The sequence below is a fragment of the Scyliorhinus torazame genome, chromosome 12 (assembly GCF_047496885.1).
Source record: "Scyliorhinus torazame isolate Kashiwa2021f chromosome 12, sScyTor2.1, whole genome shotgun sequence".
NCBI classification, from domain to species: Eukaryota; Metazoa; Chordata; class Chondrichthyes; order Carcharhiniformes; family Scyliorhinidae; genus Scyliorhinus; species Scyliorhinus torazame.
The window spans coordinates 138,144,830-138,169,027 of NC_092718.1; the positions used below are offsets into that span (position 1 = coordinate 138,144,830).

The window sequence follows — 24,198 nt, forward strand, 5'->3', positions numbered from 1 at the left end:
TTCAGTTCCCGCCTAATATTGTTATAATTAGCCTTTCCCCAATTTAGCACATTCACCCTAGGACCACTCTTATCCTTGTCCACCAGTACTTTAAAACTTACTGAATTGTGGTCGCTGTTACCGAAATGCTCCCCTACTGAAACATCTACCACCTGGCCGGGCTCATTCCCCAATACCAGGTCCAGTACCGCCCCTTCCCTAGTTGGACTGTCTACATATTGTTTTAAGAAGCCCTCCTGGATGCTCCTTACAAACTCCACCCCGTCTAAGCCCCTGGCACTAAGTGAGTCCCAGTCAATATTGGGGAAGTTGAAGTCTCCCATCACCACAACCCTGTTGTTTTTACTCTTTTCCAAAATCTGTCTACCTATCTGCTCCTCTATCTCCTGCTGGCTGTTGGGAGGCCTGTAGTAAACCCCCAACATTGTGACTGCACCCTTCTTATTCCTGATCTCTACCCATATAGCCTCACTGCCCTCTGAGGTGTCCTCCCGCAGTACAGCTGTGATATTCTCCCTAACCAGTAGCGCAACTCCGCCTCCCCTTTTACATCCCCCTCTATCCCACCTGAAACATCTAAATCCTGGAACGTTTAGCTGCCAATCCAGCCCTTCCCTCAACCAGGTCTCTGTAATGGCAACAACATCATTGTTCCAAGTACTAATCCAAGCTCTAAGTTCATCTGTCTTCCCCGTAATACTTCTTGCATTAAAACATATGCACTTCAGGCCACCAGACCAGTTGTGTTCAGCAACTTCTCCCTGTCTGCTCAGCCTCCGAGCCCCACTGTCCCTATTCCCTAGTTCTCCCTCAATGCTCTCACCTTCTGACCTATTGCTCCCGTGCCCATCCCTCTGCCATACTAGTTTAAACCCTCCCGTGTGACACTAGCAAACCTCGCGGGCAGGATATTTATGCCTCTCCAGTTTAGATGCAACCCGTCCTTCTTATATAGGCCAAACCTCCCCCGGAAGAGCTCCCAGTGGTCCAGATAATGGAAACCCTCCCTCCTACACCAGCTGTTTAGCCACGTGTTTAGCTGCTCTACCTTCCTATTTCTAGCCTCACTGGCACGTGGCACAGGGAGTAATCCCGAGATTACAACCCTAGAGGTCCTGTCTTTTAACTTTCTGCCTAGCTCCCTGAACTCCTGCTGCAGGACCTCATGCCCCTTCCTGCTTATGTCGTTAGTACCAATATGTACAACGACCTCTGCCTGTTTGCCCTCCCCCTTCAGGATGCCCTCTACCCGTTCGGAGACATCCTGGACCCTGGAACCAGGGAGGCAACATACCATCCTGGAATCTCTTTCACGTCCGCAGAAGCGCCTATCTATGCGCCTGACTATAGAGTCCCCTATTACTATTGCTCTTCTGCGCTTTGACCCTCCCTTTTGAACATCAGAGCCAGCCGTGGTGCCACTGCTCTGGCTGCTGCTGTTTTCCCCTGATAGGCTATCCCCCCCGACAGTATCCAAAGGGGTATACCTGTTCGAGAGGGGGACAACCACAGGGGATTCCTGCACTGACTGCCTGCCCTTTCTGGTGGTCACCCATTTCTCTGCCTGCACCTTGGGTGAGACCACATTTATATAACTGCGATCTATGACGCTTTCCGCCACCTGCATGCTCCTAAGTGCATCCAGTTGCTGCTCCAACCGAACCATGCGGTCTGTGAGGAGTTCCAGTTGGGTGCACTTTCTGCAGATGAAGCCACCCGGGATGCTGGAAGCCTCCTGGACCTGCCACATCTCACAGTCAGAGCACTGCACCCCTCTAACTGACATTGCATCAATTAATTAAAATTAAAAGTTTTTTTTTTAATTATTATTTTTTTTAAAGTTTTTTAAAGTTACTGTTAACTATCTGTTTCCTAGCACTAGATTTCTAATATAAATGCGAAAGCTAAATATAGTACTCTCCGATCTCTGGCTTAGATACCCCTCTAAATTATAATTAAGTAATTATGTTTAATTAGTTACCAATGCTTAATTTTTTTAATTTAGTGTAGATTCCCAACCAGCCACTCAGGTCACAGCTTTTCTGTGATGTCACTTCAGTTTCCCCCCGACACACACAATTTGAAAAAGGTATAAAAGTAAAAATGAGTACAAATCACTTTCTTACCTTCTGAGTGTCTTAGATGTTCTCAGGTTCTCTCCCTGACAGAGACTGCTCCTCCTCCTCCGAACGGCTCCCGAAACTAGGCCGCGATCTTTTAAAATCTCCGCTCTGACTCGCAGCTCGTCTCCCGGTGCAGTCTAAAATAGTCCGATGTTGTCCTAGTCGTCCGTACACTTGCCACAGGAGCCTGATACAGTAACCTGACCCAGTCAATAAAGCCCCGCCCGAATCCGAACCGTCCCAGTATCTCCCACAGATAATCCCATTCTACCCGATCAAAAGCCTTTTCTGCATCCATTGCGATTACTACTTCCACCTCCCTACCTTCCAGGGGCATCATGATCACATTTCACAGCCTTCTTACATTGGCCACCAACTGCTTGCCCTTAACAAACCCCGTCTGGCCCTCCCCAATAACGTCCGGAACACAGTCCTCGATCCTGGAGGACAAGATTTTGGCCAGCAACTTGGCATCTACATTCAACAGGGAGATCGGCCTTTCGGACCCACACAGCTCCGGGTTCTTGTCTCGCTTAAGAATCAGCGAAATTGTTGCCTTTGACATCGTCGGGGGCAACACCCCTCTTTCCCTTGCCTCATTGAACATCCTCAACAACACCGGCTCCAATATCCCGGAGAACTTTTTATAAAACTCCACTGGGTACCTGTCTGGACCCAGGGCCTTACCCGCCTGCATGGCCTTCAAGCCCTCCACTATCTCTTCCAGCCCAAATGGGGCCTCCAGCCCGAATGGGGCCTCCAGCCCTTCTACCCGCTCCCCGTCCACCTTTGGGAAATTCAGCCCCTCCAAGAAGTGCCTCATTCCCTCCGGCCCCGTCGGGGGTTCCAACCTGTACAGCCTGCTGTAGAAATCCCTAACGCCTTATTCACCCCTACTGAATCACCAACTAGGTTCCCACCTCCGTCCTTTACTTTCCCTAGCTGCCTCCCTCTTTCTAAGCTGCTGTGCAAGCAATCTGCTGGCCTTCTCCCCATGTTCATAGATCGCACCCCTCACCTTTCTCAGCTGCTCCACCGCCCTCCCTGTGGTCAGCAAGCAAAACTCCGCCTGTAACCTCTGCCGTTCCCTTAAAAGGCCTGCCTCTGGGGTCTCCGCATACCTCCTATCAATCTGTAGTATCTCCTTTCCCAGTCGGTCTGCCTCTGCCCTGTCCACCTTCTCCCTATGGGCCCAGATTGAGATCAGCTCCCCCCCCTGACCACCATAATGCTTCCCACACCACCGCTGCTGAAATTTCCCCCGTGTCATTGACCTGCAGGTAGCTCTGAATACATTTCCTCACACACCCAGCCGCTCACACACCCCTTCATTCGCCAAAAGCCCCACATCCAACCTCCAGTGCGGGCGCTGATTACTGTCTTTACTAACCTGCAGGTAAACCCAGTGTGGAGCATGGTCTGAGATTGTAATCGCCGAGTACCTTGTGTCATCGCCTCAGTCAGCAAGGCCCTGCTCAAAATAAAGAAATCAATCCGGGAGTACACTTTATGCACGTGTGAGTCGAAGGAGAACTCCTTCACCCTCGGCTTCCCAAATCTCCATGGATCCACCCCCCCCCACCCATCAGTTCCATGAACCCTCTTAGTTCCTTTGCCATTGCTGGCACCCTGCCCGTTTTTGAGCTTGACCGGTCCAAGCCAGGTCCAGAACTGTGTTGAAGTCCCCTCCCATGACCAACCTGTGCGAGTCCAGGTCCGGTATCTTCCCCAGCATCCTCTTTATAAACTCCACATCATCCCAATTTGGCACATACACATTTACTCCTGCACCCCCTCTAGCTTCCCACTGACCATAATGTACCGACCTTCCACGTCCGAGACTATTCTACCCACCTCAAACACCACCCGCTTATTGATCAGGATCGCGACCTCTCTAGTCTTTGAATCTAGTCCAGAGTGAAAGACCTGACTGACCCAGCCTTTCCTCAGTCTAACCTGGTCCATTACCTTAAGGTGCATCTCCTGCAACATTACCACGTCCGCCTTCAATCCCCCAAGATGCGCGAACACACGTGACCTTTTGACCGGCCCATTTAACCCTTGAACATTCCAGGTGATCAGCCTAGTTGGGGGGCTCATTGCCCCCCCCCTCCACCGATCAGCCATCCCCGTTTTTAGGCCCGCACTCCGCGCCTCCACCTGTCCATCCCCAGGCAGCCCCCAACCTCTCTGTCCCTTGGCCCAAGTCCCTTCCTCATCAGCAGAACATTCACCCTCCCTTTCCCCCCCTAGTAACAACACCCTGTAACCCAACCCCTTTACTAAACCAAACATATGCACACCCCTCACAGCGCTTCCGAGAGCTAGCGCGCCCAGCTAGCTTGGTGGCCCCCAGCGCCAGAGAGTCTCCCACCTATTGTTCCCTCCCCCCCCCCGCTCATACAAACAAACTCCCCTCCGTTCTAAGCGTGGGAAAAAAATCCTGCGCTCTCCACCTACCAGGCCCCGCCACCAACCAAAACAGTGCCCAACCCGCCCCATCCACCCTCCCCAACCCGAAAGAGAAAAACACCGAGAAAAAGAAACCCAAAACAATGCAAAGGCCCCCCTCCCGAACCAAAAATAGGCATAACATATCCACCGCAGTCCCCAATCGCCCATCCCGACCCTCAGTCTGTGTCCAGCTTCTCGGCCTGAACAAAGGCCCACGCCTCCTCTGGAGACTCTCAATAATGGTGCAGGTCCTTGTAGGTAACCCACAGTCGCGCCGGCTGCAACATGCCAAACTTCACCCCCTTCCTGTGCAGCACCGCCTTCGCTCGATTGTACCCGGCCCTCCTCTTCGCCACCTCCGCACTCCAGTACTGATATATCCGAACCTCCGCGTTCTCCCACCTGCTGCTCCTCTCCTTCTTGGCCCACCTGAGCACACACTCCCGATCGACGAACTGATGGAACCGCACCAGCACCGCCCGCGGAGGCTCGTTAGCCTTGGGCCTCCTCGCCAACACTCTATGGGCCCCTTCCAGCTCCAGGGGCCCCTGGAAGAACCCCGCTCCCATCAGCGTGTTTAACATGGTGACCACATAGGCCCCCACGACCGGCCCCTCCAGCCCCTCCGGGAGGCCCAGAATCCGCAGATTCTTCCGCCTCGACCGATTCTCCATCTCCTCGAACCGCTCCTGCCATTTCTTGTGGAGCGCCTCGTGCGCCTCCACCTTTACCGCCAGGACTAAGATCTTGTCCTCATTGTCAGAGATCTTTTGTTGAGCCTCTCGGATCGCCACCCCCTGGGCCGTCTGTGTCTCCAGCAGCTTATCAATAGAAGCCTTCATCGGCTCTAGCAGGTCCGTTTTAATCTCTCTGAGGCAGCGCTGGATACCCTCCTGTTGCTCCTCCGCCCACTGCCTCCACGCTGCCTGGTCTCCGCCCGCCGCCATTTTGTCCTTCTTCCCTCCCTTCTTCTGGTCCACCACCACCTTTTTTGTCACCCCGCTCCTAGTTAAAGCCATATACTGACGGGGAGCTATTATTAACTCCTTCCCACACCGGGAAACGTCGAAAAAGTGCCCTTGGGGGCCCTGAAAAGAGCCCAAAAGTCTCGCGAGGGAATCCTTTTGGCAGTGTTCGCTTTCACCAATCTGCCCCAAAATGTCTATGGAAACTCCTGAAAAAGGTCTGAGAGTCCGTTCCAGACGGGAGCTGCCGAATGCGTGACCATGGCTGCCACCGGAAGCCTCGTCCCTGCTTCTTCAGTGGCCTTGGTGAGATCTTTTCACAGTTGTTCCCTCTGCTGTTAGAATTCACTTTTGATAAAGGCCCTCAGGTCAGTTTGCAGCTTTAAGCTTGCCCTTCCCCCGCCTGCATGCTGGAAGAGGCCCTGTTTATCCTGTTGCAGCCAAATCTTTTACTGTTTCTGCCGGGTCTGGTAGCCAAAAGACAGAACATTCCTGGGGGACACTGTCAGGGGAATGTTGCCGTCTTCTTGCCACACCGGGAAATGTCAAACAAATGCCGTGGGGGCCCTGTAAAAGAGCCCAAAAGTCCATTCCAAGCGGGAGCTACCGAATATGCGACCTAGCTCTGCATAGCCGCACCTGGAAGTCCAGTCACTGTTTGTTGATGTACCATTTGTCAATGTACTCTGCCGATTATTTTGTCTACTATGTACGTACTGTGTACGTTCCCTTGGCCGCAGAAAAATACTTTTCACTGTACTTTGGTACGTGACGATAAATATCGATCAATCAATCAATCAAGAGCAGCAGATATCTGACAACCCCATTGGCCGTTCCTTCACTGTCACTCGGTCAAAATCCTGGAACTCACTCCCCAACAGCATTGTGGATGTACCTACACCCCAGGGAATGAGCGGTTCAACAAGACGACTCGCCGCACCTTATGAAAGAGCAATTAGGAATGGGCAATAAATGCTGGCCAACCAACGACACCCACATCTCAAGAAAGAATTTTAAAAAGACAAGGTCTGGGATCTGCTAACTCTGATTGTTAACCCGCAGGCTACAGGTCTCTGTATCTGCAGTGATGGATCCGCTGGGAGTGACTGCGGAATGGTCACCCATTCCGGAACAATCATCTGGGAGCCCATCACTGACACCAAGTTACTCACAGTGAGTAAGGCTCTCCCTGCCCTGCCCCCATCGCTACCCCCATCTCTCGCTGTCCCGTCGTCTACCCTGTCGTTTCTCACTGCCCAGATCCCCCCCGTCTCTCGCTCTCCCCTATCCTGTTCACCGTGCCCCTGTTCCTCATGTCCTACCTTCCCCCAATGTTAACAGGGATTTTCTATTCTGTAGAGACATAAGCCCTGTCTGCAAGTTCTGAATGTAACTGTTGATCCCCAGGAGCATGGAGGCCACTTATTGCGCCTTGGACACTCGATGGTGGACGGCCCTGATTCAAGCCTCTGGATCTTCGCAGGCTTGTCTCTGAGAGATGGAATTCTGAACAGTGTTTACAAGTAAGTGGCAAAAGTGGCACCCATCATTGAACTCTCATAGTTGATCTAGTCACAGCTCCCAGACTGGTGGCCATTTGTAGTATGCTTCCACACTAGTGGCCCCTTTGCAGAGTACCTCCGACATTGGCAGCCATTTGCAGTGTGCCTCCCACGCTGGCAGCCCTTTACAGCGTGGCACCCAGGCTGGCAACCCTTTGCAGCGTGGCACCCAGGCTGGCGACCCTTTGCAGTGTGGCACCCATGCTGGTGACCCTTTGCAGTGTGGCACCCACGCTGGCGACCCTTTGCAGTGTGGCACCCACGCTGGCGACCCTTTGCAGTGTGGCACCCACGCTGGCGACCCTTTGCAGTGTGGCACCCACACTGGCGACCCTTTGCAGTGTGGCACCCACGCTGGCGACCCTTTGCAGAGTGGCACCCACGCTGGCGACCCTTTGCAGCGTGGCACCCATGCTGGCGACCCTTTGCAGCGTGACACACACTCTGATGGCCCTTTGCAGTGTGGCATCCACTCTGATGGCCCATTGCAGTGTACCTCCCACTCTGGTGACCCTTTGCAATGTGGCACCCACTCTGATGGCCCTTTGCAGTGTGGCAACCACTCTGATGGCCCTTTGCAATGTGGCACCCACTCTGATGGCCCTTTGCAGTGTGGCACCCACTCTGATGGCCCTTTGCAGTGTGGCACCCACTCTGATGGCCCTTTGCAGTATGGCACCCACTCTGATGGCCCTTTGCAATCTGGCACCCACTCTGATGGCCCTTTGCAATGTGGCACCCGCTCTGATGGCCCTTTGCAATGTGGCACCCACTCTGATGGCCCTTTGCAGTGTGGCACCCACTCTGATGGCCCTTTGCAATGTGGCACCCACTCTGATGGCCCTTTGCAGTGTGGCACCCACTCTGATAGCCCTTTGCAGTGTGGCATCCACTCTGATGGCCCTTTGCAGTGTGGCACCCACTCTGATGGCCCTTTGCAATGTGGCACCCACTCTGATGGCCCTTTGCAGTGTGGCACCCACTCTGATGGCCCTTTGCAATGTGGCACCCACTCTGATGGCCCTTTGCAGTGTGGCACCCACTCTGATGGCCCTTTGCAGTGTGGCACCCACTCTGATGGCCCTTTGCAGTGTGGCATCCACTCTGATGGCCCTTTGCAGTGTGGCACCCACTCTGATGGCCCTTTGCAGTGTGGCATCCACTCTGATGGCCCTTTGCAGCGTGCCTCCCACTCTGGTGGCCCTTTGAAGTGTGCCTCCCACCCTGGCGACTCTTTGCAGTGTACCTCCCATGATGGCAACCCTTTGAAGTGTGCCTCCCACTCTGACGGCCTTTTGCAGTGTGGCACCCACGCTGGCGACCCTTTGCAGTGTGGCACCCATGCTGGCGACCCTTTGCAGTGTGGCAACCAAGCTGGCGACCCTTTGCAGTGTGGCACCCACGCTGGCGACCCTTTGCAGTGAGGCACCCACCCTGGCGACTCTTTGCAGTGTACCTCCCATGATGGCAACCCTTTGAAGTGCGCTTCCCACTCTGACGGCCTTTTGCAGTGTGGCACCCACGCTGGTGACCCTTTGCAGTGTGGCACCCACGCTGGCGACCTTTTGCAGTGTGCCTCTCACTCTGGCGGCCTTTTGCAGTGTGGCACCCACGCTGGCGACCCTTTGCAATGTGGCACCCATGCTGGCGACCCTTTGCTGTGTGCCATTCATGCTGGAGGCCATTTGCAGTGTGCATCCCACTCTGGTGACCCTTTGCAGTGTGCATCCCACTCTGGCGACCCATTGCAGTGTGTCTCCCACTCTGGTGACCCTTTGCAGTCTGTCTCCCACGCTGGCGGTCCTTTGCAGTGTGCTACCCACTTTGCCGACCCTATGCAGTGTGCCTGCCACTCTGATGGCCCTTTGCAGTGTGTCTCCCACTCTGGCGGACATTTGCAGTGTGCCTCCCACTCTGGCAGCCCTTTGCAGTGTGCCTCCCACTCTGATGGCCCTTTGCAGTGTGCCTCCCACTCTGGCAGCCCTTTGCAGTGTGCCTCCCACTCTGACGGCCCTTTGCAGTGTGCCTCCCACTCTGACGGCCCTTTGCAGCGTGCCTCCCACTCTGACGGCCCTTTGCAGTGTGCCTCACACTCTGGCGGCCCTTTGCAGCGTGCCTCCCACTCTGGCAGCCCTTTGCAGCGTGCCTCCCACTCTGGCAGCCGTTTACAGTGTGCCTCCCACTCTGACGGCCCTTTGCAGCGTGCCTCCCACTCTGGCAGCCCTTTGCAGTGTGCCTCACACTCTGACGGCCCTTTGCAGCGAGTCTCCCACTCTGACGGCCCTTTGCAGCGTGCCTCCCACTCTGGCAGCCGTTTACAGTGTGCCTCCCACTCTGACGGCCCTTTGCAGCGTGCCTCCCACTCTGGCAGCCGTTTACAGTGTGCTTCCCACTCTGACGGCCCTTTGCAGTGTGCCTCACACTCTGACGGCCCTTTGCAGCGTGCCTCCCACTCTGACGGCCCTTTGCAGCGTGTCTCCCACTCTGACGGCCCTTTGCAGTGTGCCTCACACTCTGGCAGCCCTTTGCAGTGTGCCTCCCACTCTGACGGCCCTTTGCAGCGTGCCTCCCTCTCTGAAGGCCCTTTGCAGCGTGCCTCCCACTCTGGCAGCCCTTTGCAGTGTGCCTCCCACTCTGATGGCCCTTTGCAGTGTGCCTCCCACTCTGACGGCCCTTTGCAGTGTGCCTCACACTCTGGCGGCCCTTTGCAGCGTGCCTCCCACTCTGGCAGCCGTTTGCAGTGTGCCTCCCACTCTGACGGCCCTTTGCAGTGTGCCTCCCACTCTGACGGCCCTTTGCAGCGTGTCTCCCTCTCTGACGGCCCTTTGCAGCGTGTCTCCCACTCTGACGGCCCTTTGCAGCGTGTCTCCCACTCTGACGGCCCTTTGCAGTGTGCCTCACACTCTGGCAGCCCTTTGCAGCGTGCCTCCCACTCTGGCAGCCCTTTGCAGTGTGCCTCCCTCTCTGAAGGCCCTTTGCAGCGTGCCTCACACTCTGGCAGCCCTTTGCAGTGTACCTCCCACTCTGGCTGCCCTTTGCAGTGTGCCTCCCACTCTGACGGCCCTTTGCAGCGTGCCTCCCTCTCTGAAGGCCCTTTGCAGTGTGCCTCCCACTCTGACGGCCCTTTGCAGCGTGTCTCCCACTCTGACGGCCCTTTGCAGTGTGCCTCACACTCTGGCAGCCCTTTGCAGCGTGCCTCCCACTCTGGCAGCCCTTTGCAGTGTACCTCCCACTCTGACGGCCCTTTGCAGTGTGCCTCACACTCTGGCAGCCCTTTGCAGTGTACCTCCCACTCTGGGAGCCCTTTGCAGTGTGCCTCCCACTCTGACGGCCCTTTGCAGCGTGTCTCCCTCTCTGAAGGCCCTTTGCAGTGTACCTCCCACTCTCTCGGCCCATTGCAGTGTGCCTCCCACTCTGATGGCCCTTTGCAGCGTGTCTCCCTCTCTGGCAGCCCTTTGCAGTGTACCTCCCACTCTGGCGGCCCTTTGCAGTGTGTCTCCCTCTCTGAAGGCCCTTTGCAGCGTGTCTCCCTCTCTGGCAGCCCTTTGCAGTGTGCCTCCCTCTCTGGCAGCCCTTTGCAGTGTGCCTCCCTCTCTGGCAGCCCTTTGCAGCGTGTCTCCCTCTCTGGCAGCCCTTTGCAGTGTACCTCCCACTCTGAAGGCCCTTTGCAGCGTGTCTCCCTCTCTGGCAGCCCTTTGCAGTGTGCCTCCCACTCTGATGGCCCTTTGCAGTGTGCCTCCCACTCTGGCAGCCCTTTGCAGTGTGCCTCCCTCTCTGGCAGCCCTTTGCAGCGTGTCTCCCTCTCTGGCAGCCCTTTGCAGTTTGCCTCCCACTCTGGCAGCCCTTTGCAGTGTGCCTCCCACTCTGGCGGCCCTTTGCAGCGTGCCTCCCACTCTGACGGCCCTTTGCAGCGTGCCTCCCTCTCTGAAGGCCCTTTGCAGCGTGTCTCCCACTCTGGCAGCCCTTTGCAGTGTGCCTCCCACTCTGGCAGCCCTTTGCAGTGTGCCTCTCACTCTGATGGCCCTTTGCAGTGTGTCTCCCACTCTGGCAGCCCTTTGCAGTGTGCCTCTCACTCTGATGGCCCTTTGCAGCGTGCCTCCCACTCTGGCAGCCCTTTGCAGTGTGCCTCCCACTCTGGCAGCCCTTTGCAGTGTGCCTCCCACTCTGACGGCCCTTTGCAGTGTGCCTCACACTCTGGCGGCCCTTTGCAGCGTGCCTCCCACTCTGGCAGCCGTTTGCAGTGTGCCTCCCACTCTGACGGCCCCTTGCAGCGTGCCTCCCACTCTGGCAGCCCTTTGCAGCGTGCCTCCCACTCTGGCAGCCCTTTGCAGCGTGTCTCCCTCTCTGACGGCCCTTTGCAGCGTGTCTCCCACTCTGACGGCCCTTTGCAGTGTGCCTCACACTCTGGCAGCCCTTTGCAGCGTGCCTCCCACTCTGGCAGCCCTTTGCAGTGTACCTCCCACTCTGACGGCCCTTTGCAGTGTGCCTCACACTCTGGCAGCCCTTTGCAGTGTACCTCCCACTCTGGCAGCCCTTTGCAGTGTGCCTCCCACTCTGACGGCCCTTTGCAGCGTGCCTCCCTCTCTGAAGGCCCTTTGCAGCGTGCCTCCCACTCTGGCAGCCCTTTGCAGTGTGCCTCCCACTCTGATGGCCCTTTGCAGTGTGTCTCCCTCTCTGAAGGCCCTTTGCAGTGTGCCTCCCACTCTGATGGCCCTTTGCAGCGTGTCTCCCTCTCTGGCAGCCCTTTGCAGTGTGCCTCCCACTCTGGCGGCCCTTTGCAGTGTGTCTCCCTCTCTGAAGGTCCTTTGCAGCGTGTCTCCCTCTTTGGCAGCCCTTTGCAGTGTGCCTCCCTCTCTGGCAGCCCTTTGCAGCGTGTCTCCCTCTCTGGCAGCCCTTTGCAGTGTACCTCCCACTCTGGCGGCCCTTTGCAGCGTGTCTCCCACTCTGGCAGCCGTTTGCAGTGTGTCTCCCTCTCTGAAGGCTCTTTGCAGCGTGTCTCCCTCTCTGGCAGCCCTTTGCAGTGTGCCTCCCACTCTGATGGCCCTTTGCAGTGTGCCTCCCACTCTGGCAGCCCTTTGCAGTGTGCCTCCCTCTCTGGCAGCCCTTTGCAGCGTGTCTCCCTCTCTGGCAGCCCTTTGCAGTGTGCCTCCCACTCTGATGGCCCTTTGCAGCGTGTCTCCCTCTCTGGCAGCCCTTTGCAGTGTGCCTCCCACTCTGATGGCCCTTTGCAGTGTGCCTCCCACTCTGGCAGCCCTTTGCAGTGTGCCTCCCTCTCTGGCAGCCCTTTGCAGCGTGCCTCCCACTCTGACGGCCCTTTGCAGCGTGCCTCCTTCTCTGAAGGCCCTTTGCAGCGTGTCTCCCTCTCTGGCAGCCCTTTGCAGTGTGCCTCCCACTCTGATGGCCCTTTGCAGTGTGCCTCCCACTCTGGCGGCCCTTTGCAGCGTGCCTCCCACTCTGACGGCCCTTTGCAGTGTGCCTCCCACTCTGACGGCCCTTTGCAGTGTGCCTCCCACTCTGGCAGCCCTTTGCAGTGTGCCTCCCACTCTGACGGACCTTTGCAGTGTGCCTCCCACTCTGGCAGCCCTTTGCAGTGTGCCTCCCTCTCTGACGGCCCTTTGCAGCGTGTCTCCCACTCTGACGGCCCTTTGCAGCGTGTCTCCCACTCTGACGGCCCTTTGCAGCGTGCCTCCCTCTCTGAAGGCCCTTTGCAGCGTGTCTCCCTCTCTGGCAGCCCTTTGCAGCGTGCCTCCCACTCTGACGGCCCTTTGCAGTGTGCTTCCCATGCTGGCGGCCCTTTGCAGTGTGCCTCCCACTCTGGCAGCCCTTTGCAGCGTGCCTCCCACTCTGGCAGCCCTTTGCAGTGTGCCTCCCACTCTGACGGCCCTTTGCAGCGTGTCTCCCACTCTGACGGCCCTTTGCAGTGTGCCTCACACTCTGGCAGCCCTTTGCAGCGTGCCTCCCACTCTGGCAGCCCTTTGCAGTGTACCTCCCACTCTGACGGCCCTTTGCAGTGTGCCTCACACTCTGGCAGCCCTTTGCAGTGTACCTCCCACTCTGGCAGCCCTTTGCAGTGTGCCTCCCTCTCTGAAGGCCCTTTGCAGCGTGTCTCCCTCTCTGGCAGCCCATTGCAGTGTGCCTCCCACTCTGATGGCCCTTTGCAGCGTCTCTCCCTCTCTGGCAGCCCTTTGCAGTGTACCTCCCACTCTGGCGGCCCTTTGCAGTGTGTCTCCCTTTCTGAAGGCCCTTTGCAGCGTGTCTCCCTCTCTGGCAGCCCTTTGCAGTGTGCCTCCCTCTCTGGCAGCCCTCTGCAGTGTGCCTCCCTCTCTGGCAGCCCTTTGCAGCGTGTCTCCCTCTCTGGCAGCCCTTTGCAGTGTACCTCCCACTCTGAAGGCCCTTTGCAGCGTGTCTCCCTCTCTGGCAGCCCTTTGCAGTGTGCCTCCCACTCTGATGGCCCTTTGCAGTGTGCCTCCCACTCTGGCAGCCCTTTGCAGTGTGCCTCCCTCTCTGGCAGCCCTTTGCAGCGTGTCTCCCTCTCTGGCAGCCCTTTGCAGTTTGCCTCCCACTCTGGCAGCCCTTTGCAGTGTGCCTCCCACTCTGGCGGCCCTTTGCAGCGTGCCTCCCACTCTGACGGCACTTTGCAGCGTGCCTCCCACTCTGACGGCCCTTTGCAGTGTGCCTCACACTCTGGCAGCCCTTTGCAGTGTATCCCACTCTGGCAGCCCTTTGCAGTGTGCCTCCCACTCTGACGGCCCTTTGCAGTGTGCCTCACACTCTGGCGGCCCTTTGCAGCGTGCCTCCCACTCTGGCAGCCGTTTGCAGTGTGCCTCCCACTCTGACGGCCCTTTGCAGCGTGCCTCCCACTCTGGCAGCCCTTTGCAGCGTGCCTCCCACTCTGGCAGCCCTTTGCAGCGTGTCTCCCTCTCTGACGGCCCTTTGCAGCGTGTCTCCCACTCTGACGGCCCTTTGCAGTGTGCCTCACACTCTGGCAGCCCTTTGCAGCGTGCCTCCCACTCTGGCAGCCCTTTGCAGTGTACCTCCCACTCTGACGGCCCTTTGCAGTGTGCCTCACACTCTGGCAGCCCTTTGCAGTGTACCTCCCACTCTGGCAGCCCTTTGCAGTGTGCCTCCCACTCTGACGGCCCTTTGCAGCGTGCCTCCCTCTCTGAAGGCCCTTTGCAGCGTGCCTCCCACTCTGGCAGCCCTTTGCAGTGTGCCTCCCACTCTGATGGCCCTTTGCAGTGTGTCTCCCACTCTGATGGCCCTTTGCAGCGTGTCTCCCTCTCTGGCAGCCCTTTGCAGTGTACCTCCCACTCTGGCGGCCCTTTGCAGTGTGTCTCCCTCTCTGAAGGCCCTTTGCAGCGTGTCTCCCTCTCTGGCAGCCCTTTGCAGTGTGCCTCCCTCTCTGGCAGCCCTTTGCAGCGTGTCTCCCTCTCTGGCAGCCCTTTGCAGTGTGCCTCCCACTCTGGCGGCCCTTTGCAGCGTGTCTCCCACTCTGGCAGCCCTTTGCAGCGTGTCTCCCACTCTGACGGCCCTTTGCAGCGTGTCTCCCACTCTGACGGCCCTTTGCAGCGTGCCTCCCTCTCTGAAGGCCCTTTGCAGCGTGTCTCCCTCTCTGGCAGCCCTTTGCAGCGTGCCTCCCACTCTGACGGCCCTTTGCAGTGTGCTTCCCATGCTGGCGGCCCTTTGCAGTGTGCCTCCCACTCTGGCAGCCCTTTGCAGCGTGCCTCCCACTCTGGCAGCCCTTTGCAGTGTGCCTCACACTCTGGCGGCCCTTTGCAGTGCACCTCCCACTCTGGCAGCCCTTTGCAGTGTGCCTCCCATGCTGGCGCCCTTTGCAGTGTACCTCCTACCCTGGCAGCCCTTTGCAGTGTACCTCCCACTCTGGCAGCCCTTTGCAGTGTACCTCCCACTCTGGCAGCCCTCTGCAGTGTGCCTCCCACTCTGGCAGCTCTTTGCAGTGTACCTCCCACTCTGGCGGTCCTTTGCAGCGTCCCTCCCACTCTGGCAGCCCTTTGCAGTGTGCCTCCCACTCTGGCAGCCCTTTGCAGTGTGCCTCCCATGCTGGTGGCCCTTTGCAGCGTGTCTCCCACTCTGGCAGCCCTTTGCAGTGTGCCCCCCATGCTGGCGCTCTGTGCAGCGTCCCTCCCACTCTGGCGGTCCTTTGCAGCGTCCCTCCCACTCTGGCAGCCCTTTGCAGTGTGCCTCCCATGCTGGCGCTCTTTGCAGTGTGCCTCCTACCCTGGCAGCCCTTTGCAGTGTGCCTCCCATGCTGGCGCTCTTTGCAGTGTGCCCCCTACCCTGGCAGCCCTTTGCAGCGTGCCTCCCACTCTGGCGGTCCTTTGCAGCATTTCTTTTTTTAAATTTCAGCACTTAATTCTTTTTTTTCCAATTAAGGGGCAATTTAGTGTGCCAATCCACATAATCTGCACATCTTTGGGTCCTGTGGGTGAGACCCAAGCAGACACGGGGAGAATGTGCAAACTCCACACGGACAGTGAACCAGGGCTGGGATTGAACCCGGGTCCTTGGCGCTGTGAGGCACCTCCCACGCTGGTGCCAATTGGTAGCATGTCTCCCGCACTGGGGACCATTTTCAGTGTTTGTCATTTGTTAACATTGCACTTGAACCATGAATAAAGTAAATGTACAGATTTGAATGCTTGTGTAGGGGGGCCAAATGGCAGCCCTTTTTTTTATCTTGCATAAACCTAGTGGGGAATATGGTAAAGGAACCTTAACAGATTGTAACCCAGAACGGGAGCATTGTGGATAGCACAATTGCTTCACAGCTCCAGGGTCCCAGATTCGATTCCAGCTTGGGTCACTGTCTGTGCGGAGTCTGCACATCCTCCCCGTGTGTGCGTGGGTTTTCTCCGGGTGCCCCGGTTTCCTCCCACAGTCCAAAGATGTGCCGGTTAGGTGGATTGGCCATAATAAATTGCCCTTAGTGTCCAAAATTGCCCTTAGTGTTGGTGTGGTTGCTGGGGATAGGGTGGAGGTGTGGACTTGGGTAGGGTGCTCTTTCCAAGAGCCGGTGCAGACTCGATGGGCCGAATAGCCTCCTTCTGCACTGTAAATTCTATAAAAAAATTTAAAAATTTAAAAAACAACTCAACAAATTAGGCAAATGGCAACTGCTGGAGATGCTGCAAATTTAAAATAAATACTGAAAATGTTGGGACTACCTCAGCCTCTCTGGAGAAAGAAACAGAGTTAATTTTGCAGGTGGATGATCCTGAGTGTTGTCTGACAGGTTTTCTCTGGCTGAACATCACTGGAGCCAGGAGGTGAGGACATATGGATCATGTCCCAGCCCACGGTATTTCCATGCTGCTACGTCCATTCCTTCCAGGAACACCATGTATGTGGTTGGGGGACTCACCAACACTGGAGTCGCCAGTGACTTCTGGTTGTTTGACATGACCAAGCACGAGTGGACAGAGGGACAGGTATGGATTTTTTTAACATTGACAGGAGGGCCTGACTTTGAGCAGGAAGCAATGTGTCTCGAAGGTACGATTGTCAAAGTGCCACAGGGTGAGCTGCCAACCGAAACAACAGATCCGTCTTGATCAGTCCAACTCTCAATGAGACTCCAATCACACGGGTCCCTGTCAAGGAGACACAGCCCTCACACGTGGAGAGTGAGTGTTGTTGAGAACGGGGAGTCTCCTCACACAGGGAGAGTGAGTGTTGTTGAGAACGGGGAGACTCCTGACACAGGGAGAGTGTTGTTGAGAACGGGGAGACTCCTCACACACGGGGAGAGTGAGTGTTGTTGAAAACGGGGAGACTCCTCATACGGGGAGAGTGAGTATTGTTGAGAACGGAGAGACTCCTCACACGGGGAGAGTGTTGCTGAGAACGGGGAGTCTCCTCACACTGGGAGAGTGAGTGTTGTTGAGAACGGGGAGACTCCTGACACGGGGAGAGTGAGTGTTGTTGAGAACGGGGAGACTCCTCACACGGGGAGAGTGAGTGTTGTTGAGAACGGGGAGACTCAGCCCTCACACTGGGAGAGTGAGTGTTGTTGAGAACAGGAAAACTCCTCACACGGGGAGAGTGAGTGTTGTTGAGAACGGGGAGACTCCTCACACTGGGAGAGTGAGTGTTGTTGAAAACGGGGAGACTCCTCACACGGGGTGAGTTAGTGTTGTTGAGGACGGGGAGTCTCCTCACACAGGGAGAGAGAGTGTTGTTGAGGACGGGGAGTCTCCTCACACAGGGAGAGAGAGTGTTGTTGAGAACGGGGAGTCTCTTCACACAGGGAGAGAGAGTGTTGTTGAGAACGGGGAGTCTCCTCACACAGGAAGAGAGAGTGTTGTTGAGAACGGGGAGACTCCTCACATTGGGAGAGTGAGTGTTGTTGAGAACGGGGAGTCTCCTCACACAGGGAGAGAGAGTGTTGTTGAGAACGTGGAGACTCCTCACACAGGGAGAGTGAGTGTTGGGAACGGGGAGACTCCTCACACGGGGAGAGTTAGTGTTGTTGAGGACGGGGAGTCTCCTCACACAGGGAGAGAGAGTGTTGTTGAGAACGGGGAGTCTCCTCACACAGGGAGAGAGAGTGTTGTTGAGAACGGGGAGTCTCCTCACACAGGGAGAGAGAGTGTTGTTGAGAACGTGGAGACTCCTCACACAGGGAGAGTGAGTGTTGGGAACGGGGAGACTCAGTCCTCAGACTGGGAGAGTGAGTGTTGTTGAGAACGGGGAGACTCAGTCCTCACACGGGGAGAGTGACTGTTGTTGAGGACAGGGAGACTCAGTACTCACACTGGGAGTGTGAGTGTTGTTGAGAATGGGGAGTCACCTCACGTGGGGAGGGTGAGTGTTGTTGAGGACGGGGAGACTCCTCACACGGAGAGAGTCTGTGTTGTTGAGAACGGGGAGAATCAGTCCTCACACGGGGAGAGTGAGTATTGTTGAGAACGGGGAGATTCAGTCCTCACACTGGGAGAGTGAGTGTTGTTGAGAACGGGGGGCTCCTCACACCGTGAGAGTTCGTGTTGTTAAGGACGGGGAGACCCCTCACACGGGGAGAGTGAGTGTTGTTGAGAACGGGGAGACTCCTCGCACACTGGGAGAGTGAGTGTTGTTGAGGACAGGTAGACTCAGTCCTCACACTGGGCGAGTGAGTGTTGTTGAGGCCGTGGAGCTCCTCACACGGGGAGAGTGAGTGTTGTTGAGAACAGAGAGACTCAGTCCTCACACGGGGAGAGTGAGTGTTGTTGAGGAGAGGGAGACTCAGTCCTCACACTGGGAGAATGAGTGTTGTTGAGGACAGGGAGACTCTGTCCTCACACTGGGAGAGTGAGTGTTGTTGAGGACAGGGAGACTCTGTCCTCACACTGGGAGAGTGAGTGTTGTTGACGACGGGGAGACTCCTCACACTGGGAGAGTGAGTGTTGTTGAGAACGGGGTGTCTCCTCACACGGAGAGAGAGTGTTGTTGAGAACGGGGAGTCTCCTCACACAGGGAGAGATAGTGTAGTTGAGAACGGGGAGTCTCCTCACACAGGGAGAGAGAGTGTAGTTGAGAACGGGGAGTCTCCTCACACTGGGAGAGTGAGTGTTGTTGAGAACGGGGATTCTCCTCACACTGGGAGAGTGAATGTTGTTGAGAACGTGGAGACTCCTCACACAGGGAGAGTGAGTGTTGAGAACGGGGATTCTCCTCACACTGGGAGAGTGAATGTTGTTGAGAACGTGAGACTCCTCACACAGGGAGAGTGAGTGTTGGGAACGGGAGACTCAGTCCTCACACTGGGTGGGTGAGTGTTGTTGAGAACGGGGAGACTCAGTCCTCACACGGGGAGAGTGACTGTTGTTGAGGACAGGGAGACTCAGTACTTACACTGGGAGAGTGTGTGTTGTTGAGAATGGGGAGTCACCTCACGTGAGGAGGGTGAGTGTTGTTGAGGACGGGGAGCTCCTCACACCGTGAGAGTTTGTGTTGTTGAGGACGTGGAGACTCCTCACACGGGGAGGGTGAGTGTTGTTGAGAACGGGGAGACTCCTCGCACACTGGGAGAGTGAGTGTTGTTGAGGACAGGTAGACTCAGTCCTCACACTGGGCGAGTGAGTGTTGTTGAGGACGTGGAGCTCCTCACACGTGGAGAGTGAGTGTTGTTGAGAACAGAGAGACTCAGTCCTCACACGGGGAGAGTGAGTGTTGTTGAGGAGAGGGAGACTCAGTCCTCACACTGGGAGAGTGAGTGTTGTTGAGGACAGGGAGACTCTGTCCTCACACTGGGAGAGTGAGTGTTGTTGAGGACAGGGAGACTCTGTCCTCACACTGGGAGAGTGAGTGTTGTTGACGACGGGGAGACTCAGTCCTCACATTGGGAGAGTGAGTGTTGTTGAGAACGTGGAGACTCCTCACCCTGGGAGAGTGAGTGTTGTTGAGAACGGGGAGTCTCCTCACGGGGAGAGTGAGTGTTGTTGAGAACGTGGAGACTCCTCACACGGGGAGAGTGAGTGTTGGGAACGGGGAGACTCAGTCCCCACACTGGGAGAGTGAGTGTTGTTGAGAACGGGGAGAATCAGTCCTCACACGGGGAGAGTGAGTGTTGTTGAGAACAGGAAAACACCTCACACGGGGAGCGTGAGTGTTTAGAACGGGGAGACTCCTCACACTGGGAGAATGAGTGTTGTTGAGAACGGGAAGTCTTCTCACACAGCGAGTGTGAGTGTTGTTGACAACGGGGAGTCTCCTCACACGTTAAGAGTGAGTGTTGTTGAGGACAGGGAGATTCCGTCCTCACACTGGGAGAGTGAGTGTTGTTGAGGACGGGGAGACTCCTCACACTGGAAGAGTGTGTGTTGTTGAGAACGGGGAGACTCATGACACGGGGAGAGTAAGTGTTGTTGAGAACAGGGAGACACGGTCCTCACACTGGGAGAGTGAGTATTGTTGAGGACGGGGAGACTCCTCACACTGGGAGAGTGGGTGTTGTTGAAAACGGGGAGACTCCTCATACGGGGAGAGTGAGTATTGTTGAGAACGGAGAGACTCCTCACACGGGGAGAGTGCTGTTGAGAACGGGGAGTCTCCTCACACTGGGAGAGTGAGTGTTGTTGAGAACGGGGAGACTCCTGACACGGGGAGAGTGAGTGTTGTTGAGAACGGGGAGACTCCTCACACGGGGAGAGTGAGTGTTGTTGAGAACGGGGAGACTCAGTCCTCACACTGGGAGAGTGAGGGTTGTTGAGAACAGGAAAACTCCTCACACGGGGAGAGTGAGTGTTGTTGAAAACGGGGAGACTCCTCACACGGGGTGAGTTAGTGTTGTTGAGGACGGGGAGTCTCCTCACACAGGGAGAGAGAGTGTTGTTGAGAACGGGGAGTCTCTTCACACAGGGAGAGAGAGTGTTGTTGAGAACGGGGAGTCTCCTCACACAGGGAGAGAGAGTGTTGTTGAGAATGTGGAGACTCCTCACACTGGGAGATTGAGTGTTGAGAACGGGGAGACTCCTCACACTGGGAGAGAGAGTGTTGTTGAGAACGTGGAGACTCCTCACACAGGGAGAGTGAGTGTTGGGAACGGGGAGACTCCTCACACGGGGAGAGTTCGTGTTGTTGAGGACGGGGAGTCTCCTCACACAGGGAGAGAGAGTGTTGTTGAGAACGTGGAGACTCCTCACACTGGGAGAGTGAGTGTTGTTGAGAACGGGGAGTCTCCTCACGGGGAGAGTGAGTGTTGTTGAGAACTGGGAGTCTCCTCACATGGGGAGAGTGAGTGTTGGGAACAGGGAGACTCAGTCCCCACACTGGGAGAGTGAGTGTTGTTGAGAACGGGGAGAATCAGTCCTCACACGGGGAGAGTGAGTGTTGTTGAGAACAGGAAAACTCCTCACACGGGGAGAGTGAGTGTTGTTGAGAACGGGGAGACTCCTCACACTGGGAGAGTGAGTGTTGTTGAAAACGGGGAGACTCCTCACACGGGGTGAGTTAGTGTTGTTGAGGACGGGGAGTCTCCTCACACAGGGAGAGAGAGTGTTGTTGAGAACGGGGAGTCTCTTCACACAAGGAGAGAGAGTGTTGTTGAGAACGGGGAGTCTCCTCACACAGGGAGAGAGAGTGTTGTTGAGAATGTGGAGACTCCTCACACTGGGAGATTGAGTGTTGAGAACGGGGAGACTCCTCACACTGGGAGAGAGAGTGTTGTTGAGAACGTGGAGACTCCTCACACAGGGAGAGTGAGTGTTGGGAACGGGGAGACTCCTCACACGGGGAGAGTTAGTGTTGTTGAGGACGGGGAGTCTCCTCACACAGGGAGAGAGAGTGTTGTTGAGAACGGGGAGTCTCCTCACACAGGGAGAGAGAGTGTTGTTGAGAACGGGGAGTCTCCTCACACAGGGAGAGAGAGTGTTGTTGAGAACGTGGAGACTCCTCACACGGAGAGTGAGTGTTGGGAACGGGGAGACTCAGTCCTCACACTGGGAGAGTGACTGTTGTTGAGGACAGGGAGACTCAGTACTCACACTGGGAGTGTGAGTGTTGTTGAGAATGGGGAGTCACCTCACGTGGGGAGGGTGAGTGTTGTTGAGGACGGGGAGACTCCTCACACGGAGAGAGTCTGTGTTGTTGAGAACGGGGAGAATCAGTCCTCACACGGGGAGAGTGAGTATTGTTGAGAAAGGGGAGATTCAGTCCTCACACTGGGAGAGTGAGTGTTGTTGAGGACGTGGAGCTCCTCACACCGTGAGAGTTCGTGTTGTTAAGGACGGGGAGACCCCTCACACGGGGAGAGTGAGTGTTGTTGAGAACGGGGAGACTCCTCGCACACTGGGAGAGTGAGTGTTGTTGAGGACAGGTAGACTCAGTCCTCACACTGGGTGAGTGAGTGTTGTTGAGGACGTGGAGCTCCTCACACGGGGAGAGTGAGTGTTGTTGAGAACAGAGAGACTCAGTCCTCACACGGGGAGAGTGAGTGTTGTTGAGGAGAGGGAGACTCAGTCCTCACACTGGGAGAGTGAGTGTTGTTGAGGACAGGGAGACTCTGTCCTCACACTGGGAGAGTGAGTGTTGTTGAGGACAGGGAGACTCTGTCCTCACACTGGGAGAGTGAGTGTTGTTGACGACGGGGAGACTCCTCACACTGGGAGAGTGAGTGTTGTTGAGAACGGGGAGTCTCTTCACACACGGAGAGTGAGTGTTGTTGAGAACGGGGTGTCTCCTCACACAGGGAGAGAGAGTGTTGTTGAGAACGGGGAGTCTCCTCACACAGGGAGAGATAGTGTTGTTGAGTACGGGGAGTCTCCTCACACAGGGAGAGAGAGTGTTGTTGAGAATGTGGAGACTCCTCACACTGGGAGATTGAGTGTTGAGAACGGGGAGACTCCTCACACTGGGAGAGTGAGTGTAGTTGAGAACGGGGAGTCTCCTCACACAGGGAGAGAGAGTGTAGTTGAGAACGGGGAGTCTCCTCACACTGGGAGAGTGAGTGTTGTTGAGAACGGGGATTCTCCTCACATTGGGAGAGTGAATGTTGTTGAGAACGTGGAGACTCCTCACACAGGGAGAGTGAGTGTTGAGAACGGGGATTCTCCTCACACTGGGAGAGTGAATGTTGTTGAGAACGTGGAGACTCCTCACACAGGGAGAGTGAGTGTTGGGAACGGGGAGACTCAGTCCTCACACTGGAGGAGTGAGTGTTGTTGAGAACGGGGAGACTCAGTCCTCACACGGGGAGAGTGACTGTTGTTGAGGCCAGGGAGACTCAGTACTCACACTGGGAGAGTGTGTGTTGTTGAGAATGGGGAGTCACCTCACGTGGGGAGGGTGAGTGTTGTTGAGGACGGGGAGCTCCTCACACCGTGAGAGTTTGTGTTGTTGAGGACGTGGAGACTCCTCACACGGGGAGAGTGAGTGTTGTTGAGAACGGGGAGACTCCTCGCACACTGGGAGAGTGAGTGTTGTTGAGGACAGGTAGACTCAGTCCTCACACTGGGCGAGTGAGTGTTGTTGAGGACGTGGAGCTCCTCACACGTGGAGAGTGAGTGTTGTTGAGAACAGAGAGACTCAGTCCTCACACGGGGAGAGTGAGTGTTGTTGAGGAGAGGGAGACTCAGTCCTCACACTGGGAGAGTGAGTGTTGTTCAGGACAGGGAGACTCTGTCCTCACACTGGGAGAGTGAGTGTTGTTGAGGACAGGGAGACTCTGTCCTCACACTGGGAGAGTGAGTGTTGTTGACGACGGGGAGACTCAGTCCTCACATTGAGAGAGTGAGTGTTGTTGGGAACGTGGAGACTCCTCACACTGGGAGAGTGAGTGTTGTTGAGAACGGGGAGTCTCCTCACGGGGAGAGTGAGTGTTGTTGAGAACGGGGAGACTCCTCACACTGGGAGAGTGAGTGTTGTTGAGAACTGGGAGTCTCACATGGGGAGAGTGAGTGTTGGGAACGGGGAGACTCAGTCCCCACACTGGGAGAGTGAATGTTGTTGAGAACGTGAGAATCAGTCCTCACACGGGGAGAGTGAGTGTTGTTGAGAACAGGAAAACTCCTCACACGGGGAGCGTGAGTGTTTAGAACGGGGAGACTCCTCACACGGGGAGAGTGAGTGTTGTTGAGGACAGGGAGACTCCGTCCTCACACTGGGAGAGTGAGTGTTGTTGAGGACGGGAAGACTCAGTCTTCACACTGGGAGATTGAATGTTGTTGAGAACGGGGAAACTCAGTCCTCACACGGGGAGAGTGAGTGTTGTTGAGGACAGGGAGACTCAGTACTCACACTGGGAGAGTGAATGTTGTTGACGACGGGGAGACTCCTCACACTGGGAGAGTGAGTGTTGTTGAGGACGGGGAGACTCCTCACACTGGGAGAGTATGTTGTTGTTTAGAACGGGGAGTCTCCACGAACAGGGAGAGAGAGTGTTGTTGAGAACGTGGAGACTCTTCACACTGGGAGAGTGAGTGTTGTTGAGAACGGGGAGACTCAGTCCTCACACGGGGAGAGTGACTGTTGTTGAGGACAGGGAGACTCAGTACTCACACTGGGAGAGTGAGTGTTGTTGAGAATGGGGAGTCACCTCACGTGGGGAGGGTGAGTGTTGTTGAGAACGGGGGACTCCTCACACGGGGAGAGTGAGTG

General features: G+C 56.1%; 1 protein-coding gene across 2 annotated transcripts in view; it reads left to right on the plus strand.

Annotated features, from left to right (window-relative positions):
* Positions 1–24,198, plus strand: part of megf8 (multiple EGF-like-domains 8) — a 584,430-nt gene that overhangs the window by 309,504 nt on the left and 250,728 nt on the right. The window contains exons 6-8 of one of the 2 annotated variants that reach the window (XM_072469091.1): positions 6,605–6,715; positions 6,950–7,065; positions 16,358–16,553. In XM_072469091.1, the coding sequence (XP_072325192.1) occupies positions 6,605–6,715; positions 6,950–7,065; positions 16,358–16,553 (423 nt within the window). The remainder of the gene's footprint in view (positions 1–6,604; positions 6,716–6,949; positions 7,066–16,357; positions 16,554–24,198) is intronic. The other variant, XM_072469092.1, reaches the window with a different exon arrangement.